We start from the raw sequence: 26,015 nt of genomic DNA, 5'->3' as shown, positions 1-26,015 counted from the left end.
GGGCCCTTTCAGGGCCAGTTCTTCTTGGTCCTTGTTGACAGCCATTCAAAATGGCTTGAGGTTGTGCCTGTCTCGTCCACCACCACTGCAAAGACTATTCAGGTACTGAGGGGGATTTTTGCTGCACACGGGCTGCCAGATGTCATTGTGTCTGACAACGGCCCTCAATTCACCTCCTCCGAATTCCAAGCTTTCTTACAGGCAAACCTGATTCGTCATGCCACTCTGCGCCTTTTCACCCATCCACCAACGGTATGGCTGAACGCATGGTGCGCATCGCAAAGGACGCCTTGAAGAGACTCACCTACGGGGACTGGCATCACAGGTTGGCTGACTTTCTCCTTTCTTATCGCACCACACACCGTCCACTTCTACAGGGAGAAGTCCAGCTAAACTTCGTTGGGGAGCCAACTTACTACGAGACTTGACCGGTTGCATCCGGACAGACTGCCTTCATCTACCTCCCATCCTAGGGCACCTAGACAACTACTTGTGGGTGCCCCGGTTTGGGCTCGCAATTACGGGCCTGGTCATACATGGGTCCCCGCTTCTGTGTCCAGGATCACAGGTCCTCTCTCCTACGAGGTTGCCCTGGACAACGGTCGTGTCCTGCGTCGGCACATCGACCAACTCCGCTCTAGGCGGGACTTTTCTGCTGAGACTCCTGGGTCTTTTCCAGGGGGGGAGGGGGACCCTTTGGAGCAAAGGGAAGGGCAAGAGCTACTGCCCATCTCCACTGAGGGAGCCACAAACGGCCCGTCCCAAGGTTCTGCAATTGCTCCGAAAAGGAAGTCTTGGAGCTTACCCACACAACAGGCACTCACGCCTACTCCAGCCAGGGAGTTACCCCGGGGGCATACTCACTGTCCACACACAGCACACAGCACTCCAGCAACGGAGGATACCCGGGGGCATCCCAACAAATCATTCCCCGCAAGAGAGCTGGCACACAATGCCCAAGGTTGGCCTGACCTTACCCCAAATCCTACAGGGGGTCAAACATACACAGAGCTAGTCGAGGAACCAAGTCCCGACTACAACATCCCTAGCACAAATCAGGGGACACCTGAGTTTTGGGAGAGTACAGAAACCCACACGAGCCCAAACACAGAATGGGGTTCAGGAAATAGACAGCCTCCTGACAGGTCTTGGACTGACCTAGGGGGTTCTACAGAGACGCCCAGCAGTGGCTATCACTTCAAGGGGCCTGAGGGTCTACAGCTAGGTAGGACAACCAGGTCACAAAGCAACAGAAGCCCTGGCCTGACGAGCCCGGTGGGCAAGCAAGCAGGCCAGGCATCGGTGCACAGTCCTTGGAAGACACCAGGGCACAGTAGAGAGAACAGGCTCATGCCTCCCTCCAGTCAGGGGACTTATGCCAGTAACCCAGAGCTAAGAAGGTCACAGAGAGCACAGAAATCTCCTAAGTACCTAGAAGATTACATAACATTGTTGGCAAGACAGAAGCCAGTAAACAGTGGGAACACTGGGGAGCAAATTGTCGTGTAAAATCAATGTTGTATGTTGATAGTAGTTTTAGCCCGGGGGAAAGGGGTGTTATGTCCCGAGCCTTGCAAACGGCTCAGGCGTTTGCAGGCAGTCCCGGGCAGGTGCAAAGCTGCCCGGGACCAGACAGGCTGTCGCCAGCGCCGTGCGCATGCGCGGGTGCTGGCGCGGGAAAAGTAACCCATTTACCCGGGAGTTGCCTATATAAGAGGCTGTGAGGCGTTTGGGCTGAGCTGAAGCCATCTTCCTGTAAGCTGAACGCTGAATAAAAGAACCTGAGAACTCCAGCTGCTTCTCGTGTCTGTTTTCCCGCCAAGGACGCAACACTACACCAACGGATTTGTCTATTTTAAACCTTTTTTTCAGTTTGTTTCCTATGACTTCCATTGTAAATTTAGATTCTAATCAAGTTGGTAGATAGGCCCCCTCGAGAATGGATTTTTTGGGGAGGGGAGTCAAGAAAACCACAATGGGTTTCCCCAATTGTCGATAAGGCATTTTAAAATATTCAAACCGCCTCGCCTATGGTTGCCTCACACTGTTCTCGAAACATTCCTACATTGTACCACCTTCTTCCCGCAACGTATTTCACCCGGAAAAGTCTATATATGGCTAGTCGGGAGCGCAGGTGAGTCGTCGTCGCTTTACTGCACAAACCCCGCCTGTCGGCCGCTCCCAGTTTCGTGCAGGTGGCGTTGTGAGCTATAAGAGTTCGGAGCCAACGAGATTCACGGGTTCACCTTTGCAGAAGCGGAAGTAGAGGGAATACGAGCGACGCAGGTGCTGAGGCGAAGTGTGTGTCCGTGTGTGGGGGGGAACCAGGTGTAACCTGAGGAGGCGGGCGCGGCTGGCTGAAAGGAGCTCAGTTGTCCTGCGGAACCTGCTGAGCAGCTTGAGAGAAAAGGGGGAAGCGAAGACACAGAGACTGGAGCGTCGCCCGCACCTGTTTGCGTTGCCTTGTTCTACCTGCTTTCTTAAATCGCGGACGATGGGATTTCCTTCTAGGGCTGCTTTCCTTCTGGGAGCGTTGCTGGCGCTCGCCGCTACAGTGTGGAGCCAAGGTTTGTATTCCCGGACTTTCCTCTTTCAGCTCCTGGCTTTCGTGCGCGCGGGAGCACCGCCTTGGTGAAGAGGAACCCCAAACAAAATGGCACCTCGTCGATATTCCCGACCTTCATGTGGAAGAAGGGGGGCAGGTTGCTTTCATGTTGGTGGACACGAACAGCGGCGGCTGGGCTTTCTTGGCCGCGATTTATGGGGCGGGCTGGAGCCAGTTGAAAGCAGGCTGGCCCTGGCAGTAGCAACTCCCGGAGAATTGGAGGCGGACGCGTGGAGCCAACGCCCTGCAGAGCCATGGCGTTTGGGTAGCTCCAGCCGTCCCTACAGGGGAGGCCGATTTGGAGTTCCCAGACTTTTTTTTTCAGCAAGAAACTTTCCGTAACACTTTTCTCCAAGGGATAGAAACTTTGTCCTAAATAATTTCAAAATTAGATGTGTTTCAGAAACATCTTAAGAAATTAACTTCTTAATAAACTTAACATAAACTTCCTTTATGGTTTCACTCACATAAAAAGACTGGCAGAACTCTAACACGCTTAATTTTTTTTGTTAAAACTAAATCCAGGTAGATTTTCTTAAATCAGTGTGAGTGGACAAAGTGCCGTATACCAATAATAGTAGATGTAGATCAGTAGCAACTCCATCTTAACTCGCCGTTAAAATGGAAGCTTCTGTATTGTTTTCTGGTTTGTAAAGTCTTGAATATAATAGTTTTGCATTATCTGACCTCTTTTAAAGTTTTCTTAGGTTGTTTCCCTATTTTAATGTTGAAATTCTAGACATTCATCTTGAGTTAGTACTAAGCTATGCTGGTATAAAGTTTGCTGTCCCCATTTTTGATCGTTTATGTCTGTTTTAAGCTGCTGGAGTCACCTGACTTCTCTCCAAGGTAATAGATGACAAATCTAGAAGCTTTTAAACAACTTGAGTTTACATTGGTGTCAGAATAAAAGGTGAAATACTGTCTTAATACCGGTACAGCTGACAATGCTGTTCCATTCAGGGTTTGGAGACAATATGAAGGCAGAATAAGGATGTTTTCAGGGCATGCTTGTGCCATCTTGGATGAGAGTGAAAAAATATTTTAAGTATATAAATGACTGAAAAGTAGATTTCAGTCCTGCCTAACCTTGTCAGTACTGGAAGCAAAGTTGGATTGTCTGGTTAATGCTTAGATAACCAGAGAATACTAGGGTTAGAGGTTCAATTGTGAAGTTACAGAATCTCCCAGAAGAAAGCATTTTTGCATAGTTGAGAAAGCATGGTTGTGACTATATAGTTATAAATAGTCAAGTACAACATGAAGTTTTTATTTTTTCTTATGACTGGAAGCGAACCTGTAGAAACCACCATTGCCTCCCCACCCCCTCCATTATGGGATTTTTTTAAAATTTTCATTCCAGCATACACAAGTTCTTGCCATATTGTAACAGCATAGTTTTGGTTTCATATATGTCCAAAATGAATGTAATTTTCTACAGCTGATTAAAAGGAAGCAAGACTGCTAATGCCTGTTAAACACTAAAATAAACTTTGCTATTGCTTCCCAGATAATTTTTTTCACTGAACTGGGTGGAGATACTAGGGAATTTTCAGCTGGATTTTTTTTAGTACTACTTTAATGGAAAAGGTATGGTACATTTGAGGAGTCTATGGAGATTCTCAGTCATCCAGGTCATATTTATTCCAAAGATGCTTTTTCACAAGGCAACTGGACTTTCTTGTTTTTCTTTGAAGACATTTCGCTTCTTAACCAAGAGGCTTCTTCAGTTCTGAAGAAGAGTTGAAGAAGCTTCTTGGATAAGAAGCAAAACATCTTCAAAGAAAAAGTCCAGTTGCCTCGTGAAAAAAGCATCTTTGGGATTTGAGAAGGAGGTTACCTATACTGTACTACTAGTTTATTTTTGCAGAACCAGATACTACAGGTTCTGAACTAAGAGATAATATACATCAGAAGAGGAGGTCTACAGAATAAATGTTAGAAGTAATAGCTTTGGCAATCCCTATGATTTGAACTGGAATTATGTTTTTAACTGAAATAATATCAAAATTAATATTTTTGGGATTTTCCCTCTGAGTTTATTATTGAAAGCTATCTACAATGATGAACATCTTATATAAAAATGTTATCTAGAATATCAGTAAGCGGATACATGGTTTGCTTTAAAGCCTACTCAAGAATCTTTATGGAATTGCAACATAAAGAGAAAATTTCAGATATGGTATGTGGTATTGGCTATTACAAAGTCAGAATTCCAAACTCTCATTAATTTGAATTGTCTCTGTTAGCAAAGGAATCTTTCCTGAAGTAGGATGATTTTGCAGATATCTGCTACAAAAAAATGGTGACAGTTATCTATTTGGTGCAGAATACAAAGGACTATTTTGTAATCATTTGGTTTGAATATTACAGAAGAATGTGTATGTGAGAAGAACAAACGGACAACAGATTGTTCTGTTTTTAATGGTGTATGCCAGTGTAAATCAATTGGATTTAATATCACAGTGAACTGTCAGACATGTAAGTATAAGAACTGAACAAATTCCATTTTTCTATTTCCATTGCTTTCTCACAAAAATATTGTATTTAAGTTAAAATAATCCAGTTACTCTTTACTGTTTTTACTACCTTTTAGTGACTTCAAAATGCCTGTTGATGAAAGCAGAAGTGGCTGGCTTAAAATCAGGTAGAAGAAAAAGACCAGAACATGCATATGTAGACAATGATGGCATATATGATCCAGAATGTGATGCAAAGGGCAACTTCAAACCTAAACAGTGCAATGGAACAAAGACTTGCTGGTGTGTGAACAGTGCTGGAGTGCGAAGAACTGAAAAGAGTGATCAAAACATTACATGCCAAGAAGTAGTAAGGACAAGGTAAACCTCCTGATATAAAATTGAATTTATTTTGAGATCTGTATGTTGTACCATTCTATTTTAAGGTTAAAACATCAGTAACATTTTAATAGTTTATACTGACGTAACAAATTGAGACCAAAAAATTAGAAGTACACAAGTTGAATGTCCTATTTCTTAAGCTTGTGATTAATATTCAGAGTAATTGAGCATAATGTTTCATATTTTATTTTTAGCTGGATTATTATAGAAACAAAATGTCGTGACGGAAATACACACCCAGACAAAGCTTCTCTTGAAAGGTATGTCTTGGTAATTATCACTGCCTACTTAAGTGTAGCAATTTAGTAGACGAAATGATTTTCACAATGTTGTTGAAAAGAAAATGGTTAGCACAATGTACTGTGCATGATTCCTACATACGAGATTGTGATGTCTTACACCAAAACAAGTAAGAGATCATAAAAATATATAAAATTAGTTGGTGTCTATTTTTCATTATTCAAACTTTTTGTGTGTAATAAACCATAGAATAAGCTGGGTTCAGATACTATATATCTTTTTCCTGACTCGCTTACCTAACCTTGAAAGAAATAGGCAAAACATGAGCAAAATGGACTCCTTAGGCTAATTTTATTAACATTCTGGTTTACTAAACCATAGCTCATGTATTGAAGTATAAAATAATCAACCAGCAAGTTGCTCAAAACTGCTATCCAGCTAGTTTTCATAGGGGTAAAGTGATGGAGGGATTGATAGGGGTTTCAGTACTAAATTGTTTCATAAACATCTTTCAGAGGTTTTTCTTTCTTTCCTTAATTCCCAGGACTATTGAAAAACTCTTTACGGACCGTTATCTTTTGGATGAAAAGCACATAAGTTTTTTGGTATGTATAACAGTTATTGGATGCTTTCATGAAAATATTACTTTGAGTTATCTTTCATGGGGGCATATACATTTTACATTTAAAGGTTTAGAATCAACCCTGATTGAAGGTGTAATGTCAGTTTTAAATATGTAATTGTGTTACATCAAGACATTATCTAAAATATTTTGTTAATTCAAATTTTGAATTATTTATTAAAGATGGGTTTAAAAGCCTGGTTAATTAAGAAATAAAACAATTATGATTAAACTTGATATGTGATTTTTTTTGGAAAGTGAAAGTATTTTTTCTTTCAGCATGAGGAACCTTTAATTATTATCAATCTCAAACAAAATGTATCAGAAAAAGGAAATACTGATGTGGATATAGCTGATGTGGCATATTATTTTGAGAAAGATGTAAGTATGTGGAGCTTTTAAAGGAAAGTAAAATGGAATTAATGGTATGAATTTATGCTGTATTTCAAAAGAATAATTGAATCATTCATGTTCTTGCTCTTTCAGATCAAAGAGGACTCAATCATTACTGGAGGATTTGGAATCAATGTTGTAGGAAAACCTCTTCAATTTGAGAACACAGTAATATATTACGTTGATGACAAAGCACCGGAGTTTGTAATGAAACGTTTGACACCTGGACTTATTGCTGTAATTGTGGTTATAGTCCTGGCAATAGTTGCTGGTATTCTTGTACTGGTATGTTTTTCTTATTTAGAAGATCTTAATTCTGATGTTCAAATAAAAAGTATCCTAGAACAGATAAACATAAAGCCTATTATTTTAGATAACTCTTGAACTTTCCATTTCTCCCCTGGGCCATTACAATTCAGCCAGTCCATGATAAATAATAAATGCTGTATTGTTAAAATAGAAGATTATTAACAAAGGAAATACAATAGCTACTTAAGACTCTGTAAAACTGAGTATCAAAACCCTCAGGTGAGTCATCAACTTCTTCACCTCTATAGATATTGGTGGAATAAACTCTTGATAAGTATATTGGCTATTAGACATCATTTATTTTATCTAAAATAAATACAGGTAATCCTCAACATATGACTACAATTGAGCTCAAAATTTCTGTTGCTAAGAGAAACACTTGTTAAGTGAGATTTTCCGTATTTTACAATCTTTTTTGCCACAGTTAAATGAATCACCAGTTTAGTTAGTAACATGGTTGTTACATGAATCCGGCTTGTCCATTGACTTTGCTTGTCAGAAGGTCACAAAAAATGATCACATGACCTTGGGACACTAATTGTCATAAATATGAACCAGTTACCAAGCATCCAAATTTTGATCACATGACCATGGGGATGTTGCAACGGTTGCAGATGTGAAAAATGGTCATAAGTCACTTTTTCAGTGCTGTTGTAACTTTGAACAGTCACTAAATGAATGGTTGTAAGTCGAGGACTACCTGTATGGCATTCTTATGGGGTAGTAATGTTTGAAAGTAATAGCCAGTCTGGACAAATAAAGATGTAAGATAAATTTATAATAAGTTTTATACATTTTTAACTTACAATTCTGACTCTTAAGGTGCTACATTTATTCTTGTCATAGAAGCTAAAACTATAAGAGCTATCCGCTGGACTTGAACACCTACTTAAAAGTGCCAGCCAGCAAAAAATATTCTTGTTTCATATGACATGATTCTTTATAATATTGGGGTGGATGATGTATTATGCAATGTGTAATTTTATTTTAGCTTTATTATATTTTAGTTTTGTATATTCTTAGTTATTTTAATAGTTTTTATATTACAATTGATCTCTCTGGTTCAATACTGCCCACAGAAGGTTCAGGGAATCTGATGTCCTCAGTATTTTGTAAAATTAGTTCAGACTGCTGAAACTAACAATTTATCTATGAAACATTTAAACCACCTCAGTGAGAGTTCAGAACATCTAGAAATCACCAAATGACTTATCTCTTAGCCTACATTGGTTAGTGCAGTAACCCTCCAAAAATTCAGTTCTGTTCCAACTCTTCAAAGTTAGCAGAGGCTTTAAGTGAAAACCTGCCTCATGTAGTATTAACCTGTAATAGCCCAAATAGATGAGCCAAAGACTGCACATTTCATGAGTAACATGGAATGGTTTTATGCGTTAGATCATATGGATAATTGGCATCAATAGTTTCTGGATATTGTATCTATGTTCTGTTAAATTGATTCTTGAGTGTGTTGGAATAGAAAAATACTGAGCTGTTTTGTTTTCTCCATGTAGATATTTACTCAAAGAAAGAGCGGCAAGTATGAAAAAGCCGAGGTAACTATTTAGATAGTAATCTTTTTAATTTTTTAAACTATGATACAAATGTTATATATGTTTTATTACAAATAGTTCTTAAGACCCTTGGAATCTCAGTTGTTCACACAGTGACTTGACATTCCAGCATTCCCAGGTGTGGTTAAGTGATCTTGCTGGTTGTTAACTGGACAGGGTTCCAGATAAAGAGCGCAGGGTGCCTCGAGGTGGGGGAGGCTATAATGGGCCCAATGCAGGCTGCACGCAAGTTTGGGGGAGAGTCTCACTTGGATTTTTGGAGCCTGAGCAAAGAGACTTGCTTTTCTACTCAAGCATTGCAAATCCATGCTGAAATCCAGGCAAGATTTTTAGTTACTGAGTGGAGAGACACATCTCTCCGTTTGTTAGTTGAAAATACCACTTGGATTTTAACATGGAGGGGGATTTTCAGCCTCCAAGTGGACAGACATGCTTCTCTATTTTAGAACTGAAAATACTGCTTAGATTTTGGCACGGGACTTTTTTAGCCAGCCTTCAGAGACTAGAAGGAGTCTTCTTGGCATGTGGCAGTAAGTTTCGACTTTTCCTGCAGGCTTCCCAATTGACTTTCTGGGGGAGCTGGCAGGAATGATTGCATATGACAATTGCCTGATTGCAGAGTGCTTTGCAACCTGTTGTAAGTGCAAACAGATTGCCAAGCATACAGATCTCAGTCGTGACTACAGGGGTACTGCAACAGCTATAACTTCACTCATGGGTCATAGCGCCCTTTGTTTTGCACTTTTGTAATTTCAAACAGTCGTTGAATGAATGGTCATAAGTTGTGAACTAATGTAAAGATATAAACTAGCTTTAATAGTTAAGAATATTTTGGTAAGAATGATCCAATTCACATATGCAATTTTTTAATGTTGGGAGAATGTTTAATATGATTAACTTGTGAAATAGCTTTTTTGTAGTGTGAGAGAATTCTGTAGTGGAACAGTTACTGTAGTAGTCTTGAAATCTGTGTTTTTTATTCAGACTGGGTTTGCAAACATTGTTAAATTACATATACTTAATCATGTAAAATTGAAGATAGTATGTATTCATATTTGTTTGCGCAATTATGGCATAGAAAATTATGGCATAGAAAAAAATATTCACCTCAGATAGATTAGTATTCTTTGTACTGGCAGAAATTATTAAAAAGGCAACCCATTAAGACATAACTTTTTTTTGTCTTCAGGTAAAGGAAATGAATGAAATGCACAGAGAACTAAACTCGTAACATTTGTAACATGAAATGAAAGGAAGACTGTGGTAAATAAAAAAAATTGACAGAAGAGAATATCATGGACTGCTACTTTAAAAAACATTGTCTGAATCTTTAAGCAATCTTTCTGCTAAACTGGCATATTACTGTATTTTGAAGTTTTAAAGATTCTATTAAAAGTCATAATTCGCCTAACCAGATAAGTGGCATTCTTTTGTCACTATTTCTGATGTAACTTAGTAATGTCCTTTTGGATGTCTTAAAAGTTTGTTGAAGTATCTGATAATTAGTTACCTAGGCTGTCAGGTAACTCTTTTGAATATAAGAGTGTATGTTTGTATATATTCACATTTAATCATTTTTTTACACACAGTGAATTTTAATAAAGTTTGAAATGTATATATATATATCAGTTCTTTCTTGGTATTAAGATTTGCTTGCATGCGATACTTCCAAATACAGAGAGTCTGCGATTTACAACTGTTTGACAGAATTGAATGGACTTATATCTGAGCCCATAGTTGCAGTCATTGCAGCAACGTCATGGCCACATGATCAAAATTTGGCATTTTGCAACCCGCCTGCACTTATGATGACAGGAGCATTGCAGCTTTCCACCTATTCCTCCCCCATGCCTTTTGGGCTCTCTGTGCTCCACAGCCCTTGTTGACATAGCTGAGCTTTTCTGTCTCCTTGCTCCTGTTATCAAGCAAGAGTGCCTTTCTGCCCAAATGCTCAGGAAGCTCCAATGGCATTAGCGCAAAGTGCTACCTCATGAAGTGCTAACACACATGCACAGCAGAGTGAAAAATAGCCACCCTGCAGGAAGTGCCACATGCCTGGGAAACTAATGATGCAGCAGAAAGAGAAATGGTAGTCTCCTGCTGCTTTATTTGCCAGCCTACATGGAAAGTGGGTTTGCCCCTTATCTTTTTGTAGCTCAATAGACAAGAATCTAGGCAAGCATAAAGTTTTACAACAGCATGTTACAGGGTTGGCAAAAGCTGCAACTACAGCATTGTTTGTTAATTATTAAACTATAAGAATGTTATTCTTTCTATGATATAGAAGCCATATGTCAGAGGGCTTGTGCTTCAGAGTTCAAAGTACCCAGATTACTGTTAATATATGGCTCTTCCAAGTACACACTAATTTTTATTAACATAGGCTGGATGAGAGATCAAGCTGAAATCAAACTGAAGTAAAATGAAAGTGCTGCTGGTATATAAAAAACTGAGATTGGAGTTGAGATTCAGTTTGCTTTACATAGCAGTGGTAAAGCTCTAGGCTAGGGTACTGGTTACCACTGGATAGTAAGGAATAAAAGGGTGAGATATTATCAGCATATTGAGAGTTTCTTAGTTCATAGTGTTGAAAGACTTTCCTATCAATTTTTGTGGATGGTAAGCAGCACAGGAGGCAAAATGGAAGCATGTTATAAATCAGGGGTGTCAAACTGCCGGCCCATGGGCAGGTTGCATCATAGAGGCCACACCTATCCCTGCTCCGGCAATGCAAAAAAAGTTGTGATATGATGAGGCAAGTTTGACACCCATGTTATTAAGGTGACCAACTTTTTTACAAAAAGGAGGACACGAATAAATTGAAGAAAAAATATCGTAAATAAAAGAAACATTGTATTTATTGCAACAATAATACAGAATACACTATAATATGATAAATGCATAATAAAAACCATTTGTAACAATAACATTTTATATTGTAATTATGCTTACATGCCTATTAATTATTTAAATGAGTACTTTTCCATTGAATGAATATTTTTTGTCAATGTATCATCTTCTAACAATATATTGGAAATATCTGAACAAGAAATATCCTTCATGTTGAATTTTACGGCAAGTGCTGCAGCTAGAGTATCAATCTCGATTTCTCACTTGTCCAAAAATCTACACGGCTGGATTGCACGGGGGTGGGCGGCGGAGGCAGGTGTTGTGAGCCAGGTGCTCCAGGATGGCCATGTAGATGTGCAGGGTGAGGTGGTGGCAGCGCAGGTCAGCACTGCATAGACCACCAGCTGGCGCAGCCCATGGAAGGTCAACTGCCCGCCACGCCCCTGCCCATAGCCGCCACGCCAGCACCGCTGCCCTGCCATGGAGAGCCAGCCCCGCGGCTCGCAAAGCACAAGCCGAGCCAGCTCTGGCCCTGCAGCCACCCCCCAGCACCACCACCCACCCTGCCTATCCCCATAGAGCCGGCCCCACGGCTCGCAAAGGCAAAGCACCAGCTGCCCCTGCTCCGGCCCTGCAGCTGCCCCCCCAGCCGCCACCCAGTACCACTGCCCACCCTGCGCATCCCCGTAGAGCTGGCCCCGCAGCTCGCAAAGCACCAGCCGTGCTGGCTCCGGCCCTGCAGCCGCCCCCCAGCACCACCGCCTACCCTGTGCATCCCTGTGTGGAACCGAACAGGGAAGATCAAGAGAAACTTACCGCTCCAGTCTCCTCCAGCTATCTGCAGAACTAAGTAGGAGATGGGTAGCAGTGAGGGGTACAAAGTTCCTGCAACTTGCACGTGCAAAGTTTGCCGCCTTGGTGTTTTGGCGCACTCAGCAGCAATTCCTATTGGCTTTCAAAAGCCAATGGGGGAGTAGCACAGCTCAGGCAAAAGTTGAAAAAAAACATCAAAAAAAGGTCCCGGAACGCCTTCTGAGCATTCTATGAGGAAAAGAAAGCCCTGCAGATAAGTCCTCAAATATAGAAAAAGAGGACATTTAGGAGGACATTTTCGAGGGAGGACAAAACTCACAAAAGGAGGACTATCCTCCCAAAAGGAGGACGGTATATGGAAAAGGAGGACATTTAGGAGGACACTTTTTGAGGGAGGACAGAACTCAAAAAAGGAGGACTGTCCTCCCAAAAGGAGGACAGTTGGTCAACTTAGTGTTATAGATCAACAGTCTTTAGAACAATAGTTCCTCAGCATCACCCTTTGGGTATATAGCCTGGCAGGAAACATTGGAGTCATTATAAAACATTATTCCTAAGGACCAACTTAGGGAGCGGTCCAAAGGATATCACGGTTGTTGGTATTTATTGAAAGCTGCCAAGAAATGCAGGAAAACTACCAGGACCACACTTGTCTCTCATCAATTTCTGGCAAAGGCCATCTGCTAAAAGTACCAAGGCAGTTTAATACTATATCTCAACCAAGAATCTGACTGAAATGGGTAAAAAAAGATATGTCAGATGAATTTGGCACTGCAAAGTTACATGGAACTGGAGTCATGGCTGACTGGAGCCTGGCGCTGATCCTGGCGCTTCCACGGAGCCCTGACAGTCCCGAAGAAGCGCTGATCAGCTGGAAAGCGGCACTGATCCTGGCACTTCTGAGCCCTGACAGCCTTGCAGCTCCAGCCATCTCTCGCTCAGGCTTGTGCGGTACTGCCACCAGTTCAGCTCATTCCCCTCCCTCGCTACCACTTTTCTAGGATGGTCGCGTACCACCTGCCAGGTGCCAATGTACCACTGGTTGAAAAGCCATGCTCTAATGTACTCCTCTAATACAGAGTTCAAGTCAAGATGGCTCTAATAATATGATCCAATAATAAATTAAATCAATTTATATATCTGCCTATCTTGCAAATACAGCTTTGAACACTCATGAAAACCAATACTAACAAAAGGGAAAAAAATCACAGTGGTCACAAGAGTAAATCTGGAAAAAATCATCAATGAAAACCTGTCAATGATCTTCTAAATTCCTAGATCCTAAACCATGAAACACATCCCAGTCTTCAACGTTTTACAAAAGGTCAGAAGAGTCAGGATTAATTTAGTCCTGGAGAATATGATGCTCCAAAGGCCAGGTATTGTGGCAAAAAAAGCATGCTTTCTAGATCCCATTAGATGACATTCTCTAATTGGGGAATCTGAAGTTCTTGCAGGACATAGTGGCATGGGTAAAAACAACTGGGGAGGTGGTTCTACAAATAACCCAGCTTCATGCTATGGAGAACTTTACATATGATAACTTGGGATCTTCTAGGACACAGGTCGGCAACCTGCGGCTCCGGAGCCGCATGCGGCTCTTTGAGCCTTCCCCGGTGGCTCCCAGCCTCCTCTGCCTTTGCAGAGAGAGACAGAGACAGAGAGAGGCAATTGCGCTTCCCTGCTTCTCTCTCTCTCTCTCTCTCTCTCTGTCTGTGTGTGTGTGTGTGTGTAAAAGAGAGTGCACTCACAGTGTTCTCCGAGGAGCTGAAAAGCTTACTGGGCGGAGCTCCTCCCTTTGCTGCGTCTCTGCAGGAAGCAGGAAGGGCAGGAGAGAGCTAGCTAGCCCAGCTAGGCTGACTCAGGAATTCTGGGAGTTGAAGTCCATGAGTCATAAAAGAGACGAGGTTGCTTATCCCTGAGCTTGTTGGACAACAGCTTGAAGCTTGCCAGGTGAGCAGCAGATAGGAGGGGGGGAAAGAGAGAGAGAGAGAGGGAGGGAGAGAGGGAGAGAGAAGAAAGAGAGAGAGAAAGAAAGAGAGTGGGGGAAGAGGAGTGGCAGACCAAGGGCAGATAGAGAGGGAGGGAGGGAGAGAGACAGAGAGAGATCCTTTTGACATCTAAAATGAAGATAACACTGCATATATCTTTTTTTTACCTGTGTATGTAATTTTATTCTCTTAAAGCATTCTCTTGGTGATCATTGTTTTAATAGTATGGATATTCCCAAGAGTGATATTTTTACTTTTATTTTTAATGTGTGTGTATACACACACACACATACACACACACACACCCCTATAATAAAGGTAAAAAAGGATATATGCAGTGTTATCTTCATTTTAGATATCAAAAGGGTTTTGCGGCTCCCAGTGTTTTGTTTTTGGTGGGAAACGAGTCCAAGTGGCTCTTTGAGTGTTTTGGGTTGCCTACCCCTGTTCTAGGAAGTATATTGGGAGCTAATGAAGCTCACAGAGCTTACCTATATCTAAAGTATACCTAGGTGTACCTATAATGATCTGTGCCACCGCATTTTGGATGATCTGCAGCCTCTAGATAGCTTTCAAGAGCAGCTGGATGAAGCAAGTGTTGCAGTAATCCACGATATGGATAGAATAATAGTAATATTATTCTAGATAGTAATCACTGCCCACCCCCCACTCCATATCTTTGTCAAGCACCTGCACAGTACTGTATAACCCCCCCATCTAACAGTGAAGTTAGAGAAGTTCCCTTGGCTTAGCACAATGTATGAATCTAATCACTGAAAGATTTCACATAATATACTAAAATATTACAGTACTGTATTTGCTTAACAATGATTTATGGAATAAATATGCAATTGCCTGTTGTATACCTAATAAGTCACAAGGTATGGTTTATAAACAATACCTCGGTTCACTAATTTTATTAATCCAAAATCAATAAATTACATTATTAATGCAATAGATGAAGCAACACAAGGTGGCTTATTTTTAAAAAGTCAAAACAAACCATGGCTTGGAGTTATATGTGTATTGAGCCACTTAATTACATTGGACTTTCTCCCAAATATATCTACAGTTATTTTGAAGGCTATTATTGTCTATAACGATAGTTCACTAAAGTTGCTCTGAAACAATTCTAATGGAACAAGGAAAACGTCTAAGAACGCCAATTAGTTATACTTGTTAGAAACGTGATTAAAACACTAACAAAATTGAATTGGTAAGAAAAAGAGTTTATTCTGCAGAAATAGAAAAAGCAGTTTGCAAAGTGCGCTGGATCTCTAAGACAAGGCTTTTCAACCTTTTAACCCATTGTACCACTTTTAGGATATGGCAACATCCGAGTACCACCAGTTTCCTAGCAAGGTGTCAAAAACTTGATTACCCCCCCAAAGAAGGAAAAAAGTGATGAAGTACAGGTAGCCCTCAACTTACAACAGTTCGCTTAGTGACTGTTCGAAGTTACAATGGCACTGAAAAAAGTGCCCCCCCCAAGCCACAGCTGAGCAAGACACCTGCCTGCCCACCCAGCGGCGCTCTTCCTCCTGTCTGAGGTTTTCATTGTTGGGAGCATTTCTATTGAGGATTGACAGTGGGGATGGGGTGGGGGGTATTTGGTTTTTATTCCCCCCATCTGCTAGGTGGTTGCAGCAGGTTTTCATCACTTCACATGACACTGGGACACTGTGACCATAATAAATAGGAATCAGTTGCCAAGCATCTGAATGTAAATCATAAGACCCTGAACAGGCTGCAACATTCCAGCTGATCGGCGCTTCTTCTGGGCTCAACAGAAGCGCCAGGATCAGCGCCGAGCTCCAGCTGGAGCCTGGCACTGATCCTGGCACTTCCACTGAGCCCTGACAGCCCTGCAGCTCCAGCCATCTCTCGCTCAGACTTGTGCAGTGCTGCCACAGGTTCAGTTCATTCCCCTCCCCCGCTACCACTTTTCTAGGATGGTCGCGTACCACCTACCAGGTGCCAATGTACCACAGGTGGTACCCGTACCACTGTTGAAAAGCCCTACTTCCAACACGAAGGTCTAAATTAGAGATCACACACAATTGTTCAAGATCAAAACATTATACAGACTCCTAGCGCGATGCCCCCCTCCCCTCCCCTCCCCTCCCCTTCTATTTGGAAGGACTTCAAGGTTTACAATATTATCCATTTCGCCTAACCAGAAAACATCACCCCCCCTTTTGATTACATCCATTTCAAAACTTCCCTTAGTCATCCTTTTTGACTTGTTAAATAACATCAGCCTGTTTTTAACTCACATTGTAGCGGATACAAAGACCCATAAACAATAGTTAAAAGGATATACAGATCAAAAGGTAAAGAAAAGGCAAAAGGTATACATATCAAAAGGTAAAGAAAGGCGAATAGAGGAAGCAATAAACATTTTTCCCCTCCCTTCTGATAGACATAGGATGGGAATGGATTTGAAGAATCATTTTATTTTTAAATATGTATTCCTACATACTGGAAGTGGAGGAGGAAGCAGAAAATGGCGGTAGTTTTAAATATGAGTTACAACCTGCGGGATCTTACTTTGAAATGCTAGAATTGTCTCCCAAGTAAAGGCGTATTTGTTTGAAATAAGATCTAGCTGTTCTTCGATTTTTACTGCCTCCATCCATGTGCTCAGATCAATGTTCCTAGGATTCACAGCATTAGACTGTTGAAAAAAGTGCTGCAGAATTACAATGCGACTATTTAAAATACAGCCCTATACATATTTAGCATAACATTCTAACAATGCACTTAAAATTTCTACACGAACTGGGGAGGAGCATATTTTTCAACTAAATGTGTAAAAGGAGAGTACATCATCTCCACTCTCTTCGCAATACCGATACATCTTAGAACTATCGTATATCATAGACGGTGTCCCGAAAGGCCTATTTTGCTCAGAACGCGTTGCGATGAGCGCGGGACTATTACGGTGGCCGAAATAGGTCTCGCTCTTCCGGATTGGCGGCGGGAGAAGGATTATTATTTGCTAGTGGCATTGAAGCGGCGGGTGGTTTCAGCATGGCGGCCTCCATAGATGCTTGTGTTTCTGCTCCACGAGAGGGATGTTGGCCTGAAGGCTCAGGTGCCGAAAGCGGCTTTATTCGCGCCGTCTTGGCGTTGCCTGCCAAACCGAATACTACTGTGAGGTTCTTCGAGCGCGGCGACTACTACACGGTGCATGGCGAAGATGCAAAGCTGGTGGCGACGGAGATCTTCAAAACACAAGCGATCATTCGGATCCTGGGCTCAGGTTGAACTGAGGGGCTTTCGCGGCTTCTTCTTGGCGGGCTTATAATGGCAGGGTTGGGTTATTCGAGGGTGCTGCAAACTGCGCTCCCGGAGTTCGCTATTTCCTCTTAGCGCTGCAGTAGACGCCATGCTCATGCCGGCGAACCGCTCAGTTTCTGATGATTTCAGGTAGCGCTGGAAAATGCTTCTGAAAAGTCGTTGTAATCCGTGTAGGTTGACCTTCCCAATTACAGTCTGCCTTGTCCAGCAAGCCGTAGGTGGAACTTCTAGTTCCACGTGTCTGGATGAGTCTCGAAGGATACCTCTCAAATCCAGTTGATGGAGAGGAAGAGTAAGCCAGTGCCTTGTGTTCCAGAGTGGGACTAATCCAGCACTGATTTTAAGCTTGCTGATTTAGGGTGTTTTAGAAGAGATTTTGCCTGCCTTCTTTATGTTTGATGATGATCCATAATGATTTAGAACAGTGGTTCTCAACCTTTTTAATGCCGCGACCCCCAACCGGTGGTAAGTCGAGGACTACTCAACCGGTCGTAAGTCGAGGACTACTCAACTGGCGCAGCACCGTTTGCAGAATGGGACTTTTGGCGGGCTCAGCAGGGCAGAGACAGCCTGGACAATTCCTATTGGCTTTTGAAAGCCAATAGAATTAGACTCTATTCAAGAGAGTCTATTCTATTGGCTTTCAAAAGCCAATAGAATAAAAGGGAGTAGCACAGCTAAGGAAAAGGGGAAAAAAATGGCGGACTGCGTTGTTTGGCGACCCCCATGAAATGGTCATTCGACCCCAAATGGGGTCCCGACCCACAGGTTGAGAACCACTGATTTAGAGTCTAAACCAGTGATGGGGAACCTTTTAGAGACGAGAGTGTCCCAAAACTGGCCCCGCTCTCACTCCATCCCCTGCCCTGCCCCATCCTGCCCCCACTCCACCCCCTGTCCCGCCCCCGCTCCGCTGCCCCCATCTGCCACCCTGCCTGCCTGCCTGCCTGCAGGGCCACTCACCACCTCCAGGGCCTGCCACAGATCACCCAGGCAGCCCAGCAGTGCTATGGCAGTCACGCCCTCTGCCTGCGCCCTGCAGCATCAACTGTGCATGATGGGATGTGAGGGTAGAGTCTTATCTACACTGCCTGGCTGCCATGTCCTTGGCTGCGCTGCTCCGCGTGGGCCACGCTCAGGGGCGACTCTCATTCAGGGGGGCTGCTGGAAAGGAAGGAGTCATGGGGGGAGGCGAGGCTGGGCAACGGCATGTGTGCCCACAGAGAGGGCTCCGAGTGCCGCCTCTGGCACCTGTGCCATAGGTTCGCCACCACTGGTCTAAACTATGCTTTTCATATGTAATATAACCTTATATTTTTCCACTATTGCTCCATCTTTTTTCCACTTTTTAGATTAGATCAATTAAAGACAAACATAAAGTAACTATACAGAATAATATTTTGACTAGAAGGGCTAGGCTAGAAGCCAATTGTTTAGGAGTCCTTGTACTTTCAATTATAGGGGCTTCAAATTCTAAAAGCTTCTAGTCAGATTTCATTATTTATGGAAAATGAATCAGTTCCCCACACAGTGGATTTAATATAAACACAGAATAAAACAAGACTGTATGAAAAGGGACAAAATCAAGTTTCTGTATCAGCCCGTTCGACTATCTCAAATCAAATTTATTTATTAGGTTACCCCACCATTTTTTTGTACAACTTAGCTTGGCAAGTCAATGGCTTCCTCTTGTTTTTCCCACAACAGCCCTCTTAGGCTGAGAGAGAGGGTCTGAATCAAATCAATACTGGTACTTAGCTGACTTCTGTGCCTAAGGGAGGATGTGAACACCTGGTCTCATGGCTTCTAATCCCAGAACATTAATACTAAGAAATGATACCAATTTTAGCTGTAATAGCATCCAGATATATCCAGCCTTTTTACAGTCAATATTCTCATCTATGTCTAAGTTTTTCTTAGTTCCATATCAGAAGAAACTTTTGTTGACTTTTGCATATTAAACTTTTATCAAAGAAAGAGTAAAACAGAATGTATGTGTATTGTCCCCAAAACTGGGTCTTAGCTTGGTGTCAAGCCAATTTGATCACCAAACACAAGGTGTGAAACAAAACAAGACTTTTATTTTGGTACCAAGATATAAAGGGCCTTGGCTTTGAAAGCTACCAAGACCCTGATTACAGTTTTACAGCAGTTTTTATAATCAAAGGTGATTCACATACACCCTTTGCCCTCCCAATACACCCCTTTACCCTCCCCCCTGTCAATACACCCCTTTATCCTCCCCTCTGTTATGTGCATAACATATAATATTGATTGGTTACCTGGATTGCAGCCCCCCTAAAGCTTTCTTGCTTGCTATGCAAAATAGCTAAATGTCACATAACCTGTTGCCCACCTCAGGTCATGGGAATCTTACAAAGCTTCTAGTTTCCTGTTCCAGCTATGTGGTTTTCTTGTAAGTGAACTATTCATGTATCCTACATCGTGGTTAAGTGGTTTCTGACGGGTGAATCTGTCTCACTTCATTGCCCCTGCAGCCCGCCCCCCCGCAGCCCCCTTACAATGCTATCAGGTATGTCAACAGTTAGCAAGCCTGGACTGCAAATCTAGTGAGCAGAAAGAAAAAGTTTTTTAATTGTCTAAGAGTGAATGTTTCTCTCACAATTCATCTTCCTCACTCTCATGTCCATTACATCCATACCTGGGTCCTATCTCTACATATGATCCTTCTTCTGATCCCCAGGGCCTCATCTGCACATATATTCTTTCATCTAATCCTTTATTCTCCATCTGTACGTATATTCTTTCATCTGACCCTTCATATGTTCTTTCTGGATATTTGGCATTCCTTCAGATAAAGTTTTAGTGCATTGGGAATACTTCAAATAATACTAAACACTGCAAAATAAGTATAGAGAAAGTCTGCAACACATGTGAAAAATAAAATAAGAACAGTTAACTTGATTAGACTTGTATTGACTGAATAGGGAAACAAGGATTTATAGAGATTAGAGAGGAGAAACTTATTCAGGTTTATCCCTAATTAGTTAATTGTTCCTAATGAGTATTATCAGATGCATAGAATAACTGAATAATTAAATTACAAATTAATACATAGTTTAAATTCTAGTTAATTTGAGAGACTGCTTGTCTTCCATAATGTCTCTCATAATGTCAGCCTGTTCTGTGCATTCCAAAAGATGGCTTGCTTCAGGTCCTGTGAATTAAGCATATTATCTAGCGCAGGAGTGTCAAACTGCCGGCCTGTGGGCCGGACGCGTCACCAGGAAATCGCGTCCACCCCCTTGCCGGCAATGGGGAAAAAGCTCCGATATGTTGCGTGATGTCACGAGTTTGACATCTGATCTAGTGGAACAAAGGAAATGGACCTTTTATGTTCCAGTTTCTGCCCTTTGGAACAGCATTCCTCCATATGGCCCCATCTTGTCCAACTGAGTTGTAATCTGACATCCTGTAGTGTAATTTAAGTATGTTTAGCAGGGATTGTTTGTGTTTTTACTGTACTTCCCAATCAGAAACAATAGCATTTAATAATGTTTAATTTAACCAAATTGTAACTTCTAATTGTAATGTGTCAATCATGTTCCTTCAATGTTTTTCTTGTTTTTTAGGAACTCAGAAACTCGAGAGTGTTGCACTCAGCAAGATGAATTTTGAATCTTTTTTGCGAAATCTTCTTCTTATTCGTCAGTACAGGGCTGAAGTATATAAGAATAAGGCAGGAAATAAATCCATCAAAGAGACTGAGTGGTATTTGGCCTACAAGGTATGTGTTCGTTGTGTTCAGAAATATATATTATTCTGTATATAGATCTGTAAGTACTTTTCAGTCTTTCACTGGCAATTAAATTTAAAACTTGTGCAATTGCAGATGTTTCTGTTAGGGCAGCTCAGTCTAATGTTATATTATACAGATCTGGTGAAATAAAACTGTGGATTACATCTATAGGTTGCCAGCTTGAGGAAAATTGCACTAAGGGAATGTTCAATTATTTAATTGCTAGAGGTACTTTTTTACATGTTGGCAATGTTATTTCAGAATATTATTCCAAATAAAAATAATAAACTACTCCAAATAAAATAATATTTATTCATGCATTCTATTTAACACATGGCAAAGAAGCCAGATTAAAAAAAATCAATTGCATAGCTTTTTTTGTTGTGTTGAAAATTATTTGTATAAAGAGCTAGCTATTCGTTCATGAGACCCACCCTTCAGCAATCTTAAGAAGAGGCTGGATAGCCATTTGTCTGAAATGGTATAGGGTTTCCTGCCTGAGCAGGAGGTTCTCTGTTGAAGAACATAGATTTCTCCAACCCTGGTTCCCTATAGATGTGTTGGATGTAATACCTGTAATTCATTGGATATACTAAATAAAGGTTATGGAAGTTATCTAATACATCTAGAAGCACTAAATTAGAAAGTTGGAACAGGTTCGGATTTCAAGTTATTTTTCCAGTTCTTGGCTGTACAAAGCATCTAAGTTCCAATCTAGATACTTCATTATGAAATGTAATATGAATAACTGATGGAGTCAGGAGTTTATTATGCTGGTGAAAAATCAAGCTGTTTGCTTTTATCTATAAGATTAACTGGCCTAAGGAGATGGAAGTCTGTATGGAAATCAGTTCATGGGAAGTAGTTAACAACATTGGCCAAAAAACATGCCTGATTAATTTTTAGTTTTGTTTTTCTGTATGTCTAAGAATTCAGGCACTGTATATAAATATTTATAATTATATATTTTATCTCATCAGAATAATAAATAAGGAACCTGAAACCTTATAAATATTCCACATATATTATCTCATAATGTTATCTTGTGGTGTGACTCATTGGGTTGATCGGTATTTCTTAGCTGAGCCAAAAACTTACAGCCCAAATTCTGACTGCTAATTGAATGGTGACAATTAGAAAAAAATGAGCAATTTTACTCATATTCAGCCCATTACTCCATTCTTTCTTAAGAGGAAATAAATTGATAACATTCTGGCTTCATCAGTCTCTGCAAGTAGTAGCTGAAGGACTTTCCTAACAATTACGTTTTTTCCCTGTAGGGAAGAAATGGGGAGATATTGGCCACAACTGACACTGTTTCCCCCCCAAAATAAGACCTATCCCAAAAATATGCCCTAATGTGATTTTTGGGGGTGGGCCTAATATAAGGCCTACCCCTAAAATAAGCCCCAGCTATAGTAGGATTGTCAGCCAGATGAAGGGTGTGGCCTGCTGACGTCACTTGCCCCTGTGTGGTGAGGAAGATTTCTTCACCTCCACTTACCTTTTCTCCCCAAGCAATTGCCGCTTGGCTCTTTAAGGGACTGCAGAAGGGGCTGAAAGGGAAGACATTGCCTCCTCAGCCGTCCAATCTTCCCTAGATTGATTTCAGTAACTGCCGCCACTGCCTTGCTGGCCCCTAGGCGAGGCTGCTGCGCCTGCTGCACCTGCTGCTGCTGGGGGCTGGGGCGCCCAGGCCAGGCTGCTCTTCAGCCAGGTCGACGGTAAGAGTGGCTCCCTGCGCGGACCATACGACTGCTGTACAACCTGCTGCTGCCCTGCCTGACCTTGGCTCTGGTCGCTGCTCAGCTGCTGTTCTCGTGGCACCCGTGGGCCAAGCTCTTGGCATGCCCCGCTCTCCGCCTTCCTTGCCTGCTGGCCCTGCTGATGCTGGGACACTTATTGGCAGTGGTGGGTGCCAAATGGCGCTGGAGACCTTGCCGTACCACCGCCCAGATTCCCTCGCTTCCCCCAAGTATTTCAAGCATTTCTTCGCTAATCTGCTTTTCAGCTCTGTCCTGTTTCTCCATTGTGTTTCTCCGTTGCGCTTCTCTGCCGCCATTTGTGGGGCTAAAAAAAAAAAGTTCAATCAGACCTTCCAGCTTCTTGCGAAAAAGAAAGATCTCACAAAGTTGGAAGGTCTGGTTGTACAGAGGGCCTCTAGGTGGTGGTGTGGCAAGCTCTCCAGCTCCGTGGTGGCTGGGGTCAGGGGCAGCCCCATGCTCTTTGGCTCTGGCGGGTGCTGCAACTCTCATACCAATTGTGTGAGGCAGGGTGGGGCTACCCCTCATGATGGCGGCACCAGCCTGCTGGATGGGCTGGGCCTGGTGGAAGGCAAACCAGAGGCAGAGCAGCCACAGATGATGTAGAGGCCAAAAGCGGCTAGGGGCAGCCCCACACCCGCTCACACAGCTGGCATGAGAGGTGCAGTACCCGCCAGGGCCTGAAGAATGTCAGGCTCAGTAGATTTGCAGGCTGGCGCTCAGCAGCCCGAAGTCAGAGGGGTGGGCGGTGCGGTTCCACCATTGACCGTTGGCGAAGGGGTCCTGGCAGTCCAGCGGCAGCAGGGCGATTTGGAGGTTGTATGGTACCAGTAGATCTGGGCCAACTCGCCCCACACCAGGCAGGAGCAGCCCAGCAGAGTGGCCCAGAGCAGCGTGGCCAGGAGGGTGAAGAGCCCCCGCAAGGCCAGAAGCAGCGCAGGCAGCTGCTTGGCGCCAAACCACAACCAATAAATGTCCCAGCAGCAGGAGGGCCAGCAGGCAGGGTGGGCGGAGACCAAGGCGCACCAAGGGCTTGGGTCATTGCAGCCGCAGGCAACCAGACGTTGGGATGGAGTGGGCATGGCCAGCAGTAGCAGCGCTCCCACTCCCATTGGCCCCCACGCTCTCCATCTGCTGTACATGAAAAAATAAGATCCCATTAAAATAAGACCAGTGCCTCTAATATATATATATATATATATATATATATATATATATATATATATATATATATATATATATATATAAAACAGAGTCTTATTTTCAGGGAAACAATGGTAGTTGGTGGTGAAATTCAAGTCCCTACTTTTGAGCAAATGTCTCAAATCGCTCTTCTTTCCCTGCTCATTTTTTAAAAAAAACTAGAATGATATGAAACACATAATCTTATGACTGGGAGGAAAATGGAAAAACTTCCAAAACTACCAATATCCCACCTGTCAATACAGCTTTGAAAGATGCAAGATTTTTTTTGCTTGTTCTATTGTCTAGAATCATAACTTACCTCCTACATTTCTCTACTTTAAAATGAGCAGTTTCACCTTAGCTTTGATCAAACCTTCTTATGGAAAATATTTGTATAAAGCTGATTGGGAATGTAACTATATTTACTTTCTTGATTTCCTTAAGCCACAAAGCTAAATACAAACATACAGCTTCATGTGTGAAAATTCATGAAAAACAATGGATTGAATAGATAGGTAAAAGAAACAAATAAATTCTATTTCTGGAATCATGAGGTAGAAATATTTAGGTAATTGTGTCATATCTCTGAATTGGATAAATTTTAGCTTATTTTCCTAAACTGTTTAATAAACATTTTAATAAACAGGGACATTTGTGGGATGAGGAGAAATTAATGAACAAAGATATTTAAGTCTTCTGACTATGAAAAAAATACATTGATTGAAATTATTGACATGAAATATATTTTTTCTAGTCTCTCAGTTCTCTGAGGAAGAGAGTTGTTGCAATAGAAGTGCATTTGATTAGCGGCCCCTGTAACATTGTATCAGATAATTTAAATAAATGTATAGAAAAATCCATTGCTGTATTTGTATGGAAATTAAGCCTGTGTTCTTCTTTCCTCAAATAGGGTTCTCCAGGTAACCTTGCTCAATTTGAGGATGTTCTTTTTAGTAACCATGATATGTCCTCTTCAGTTGGTGTTGTAGCCATTAAACTGTCCTCAGTTGATGGACAGAAAGTTGTTGGAGTAGGATATGTGGATTCACTGGCAAGAAAACTAGAAGTATCTGAATTTACAGATAATGATCAGTTTTCCAACCTTGAAGCACTGTTGATACAAATGGGGCCAAAGGAATGTTTGCTGCCTGTTGGGGAGACTGCTGGAGATATGGAGAAACTGAGGCAGGTAAGCCATGGAAATTCTGAAACCACAGACATTGTTTACATGAACTTATAACTGAAAAATCCTCTAGCAAATTAATTTAAAATGGGCAGAAAATGGAGCAGATCATTCAATTGTGAATGGCGCTCCCGTAGTAAACAATTATTATTTTGTATTGATTTGTATCTGTAAGCTCTAGTTAGGTTAACTAATGGGTTCATTTAAGCTTCAGTGGTGACTATAATCACTTAACATGCTAAGCTATGGCATGATTACCTATGCTTTATTGAATAAAGTACACTTGTCAGGGTTTGCACAGCATGTGAAGTCAAGGAGGAATCTGTAGCATAGTGCAGTATCACCCAGCCATTAACGACCCTTCTACTTATTGGGCATTCTATTTATTTGCCTAAGGCTGGAGGAATTCTTCAGGAACTGTTAAGACTTAACCACTTCGAAGGCCTTCTAAATAGGAGTATTTTAGCATCAGGAGTCAAGGAGGCAAAACAAATGCTGGTCACAAAACCAAAAAAGGCAACACAAGCACATTTGCAGAGATCAAAGAAGAATTGAAGAAGTCCAGG

The 26,015-nt window shown here is 41.9% G+C and overlaps 2 protein-coding genes across 2 annotated transcripts in view; both read left to right on the top strand.

The window, feature by feature from the left end:
- The first annotated feature begins 2,246 nt into the window (after positions 1-2,246).
- EPCAM (epithelial cell adhesion molecule) lies at positions 2,247-10,224 on the top strand. Its single transcript, XM_039340288.1, has 9 exons — positions 2,247-2,567; positions 4,979-5,086; positions 5,202-5,445; positions 5,661-5,726; positions 6,251-6,311; positions 6,608-6,709; positions 6,815-7,006; positions 8,542-8,583; positions 9,791-10,224. Exons 1-9 carry the CDS (start codon positions 2,495-2,497, stop codon positions 9,830-9,832), a joined length of 930 nt encoding a protein of 309 aa, XP_039196222.1. The 5' UTR covers positions 2,247-2,494; the 3' UTR covers positions 9,833-10,224.
- A 7,017-nt stretch (positions 10,225-17,241) lies between these two features.
- Positions 17,242-26,015, top strand: part of MSH2 (mutS homolog 2) — an 82,681-nt gene continuing 73,907 nt past the window's right edge. The window contains exons 1-3 of the mRNA XM_039340287.1: positions 17,242-17,520; positions 21,152-21,306; positions 25,177-25,455. Of these exons, the coding sequence (XP_039196221.1) occupies positions 17,289-17,520; positions 21,152-21,306; positions 25,177-25,455 (666 nt within the window). The 5' untranslated portion in view covers positions 17,242-17,288. The remainder of the gene's footprint in view (positions 17,521-21,151; positions 21,307-25,176; positions 25,456-26,015) is intronic.

Source organism: Crotalus tigris, unplaced genomic scaffold, assembly GCF_016545835.1.
Source record: "Crotalus tigris isolate CLP2741 ecotype Arizona unplaced genomic scaffold, ASM1654583v1 scf7180000017743.441908, whole genome shotgun sequence".
NCBI classification, from domain to species: Eukaryota; Metazoa; Chordata; class Lepidosauria; order Squamata; family Viperidae; genus Crotalus; species Crotalus tigris.
This window is presented reverse-complemented; position numbering and strand designations above follow the sequence as displayed.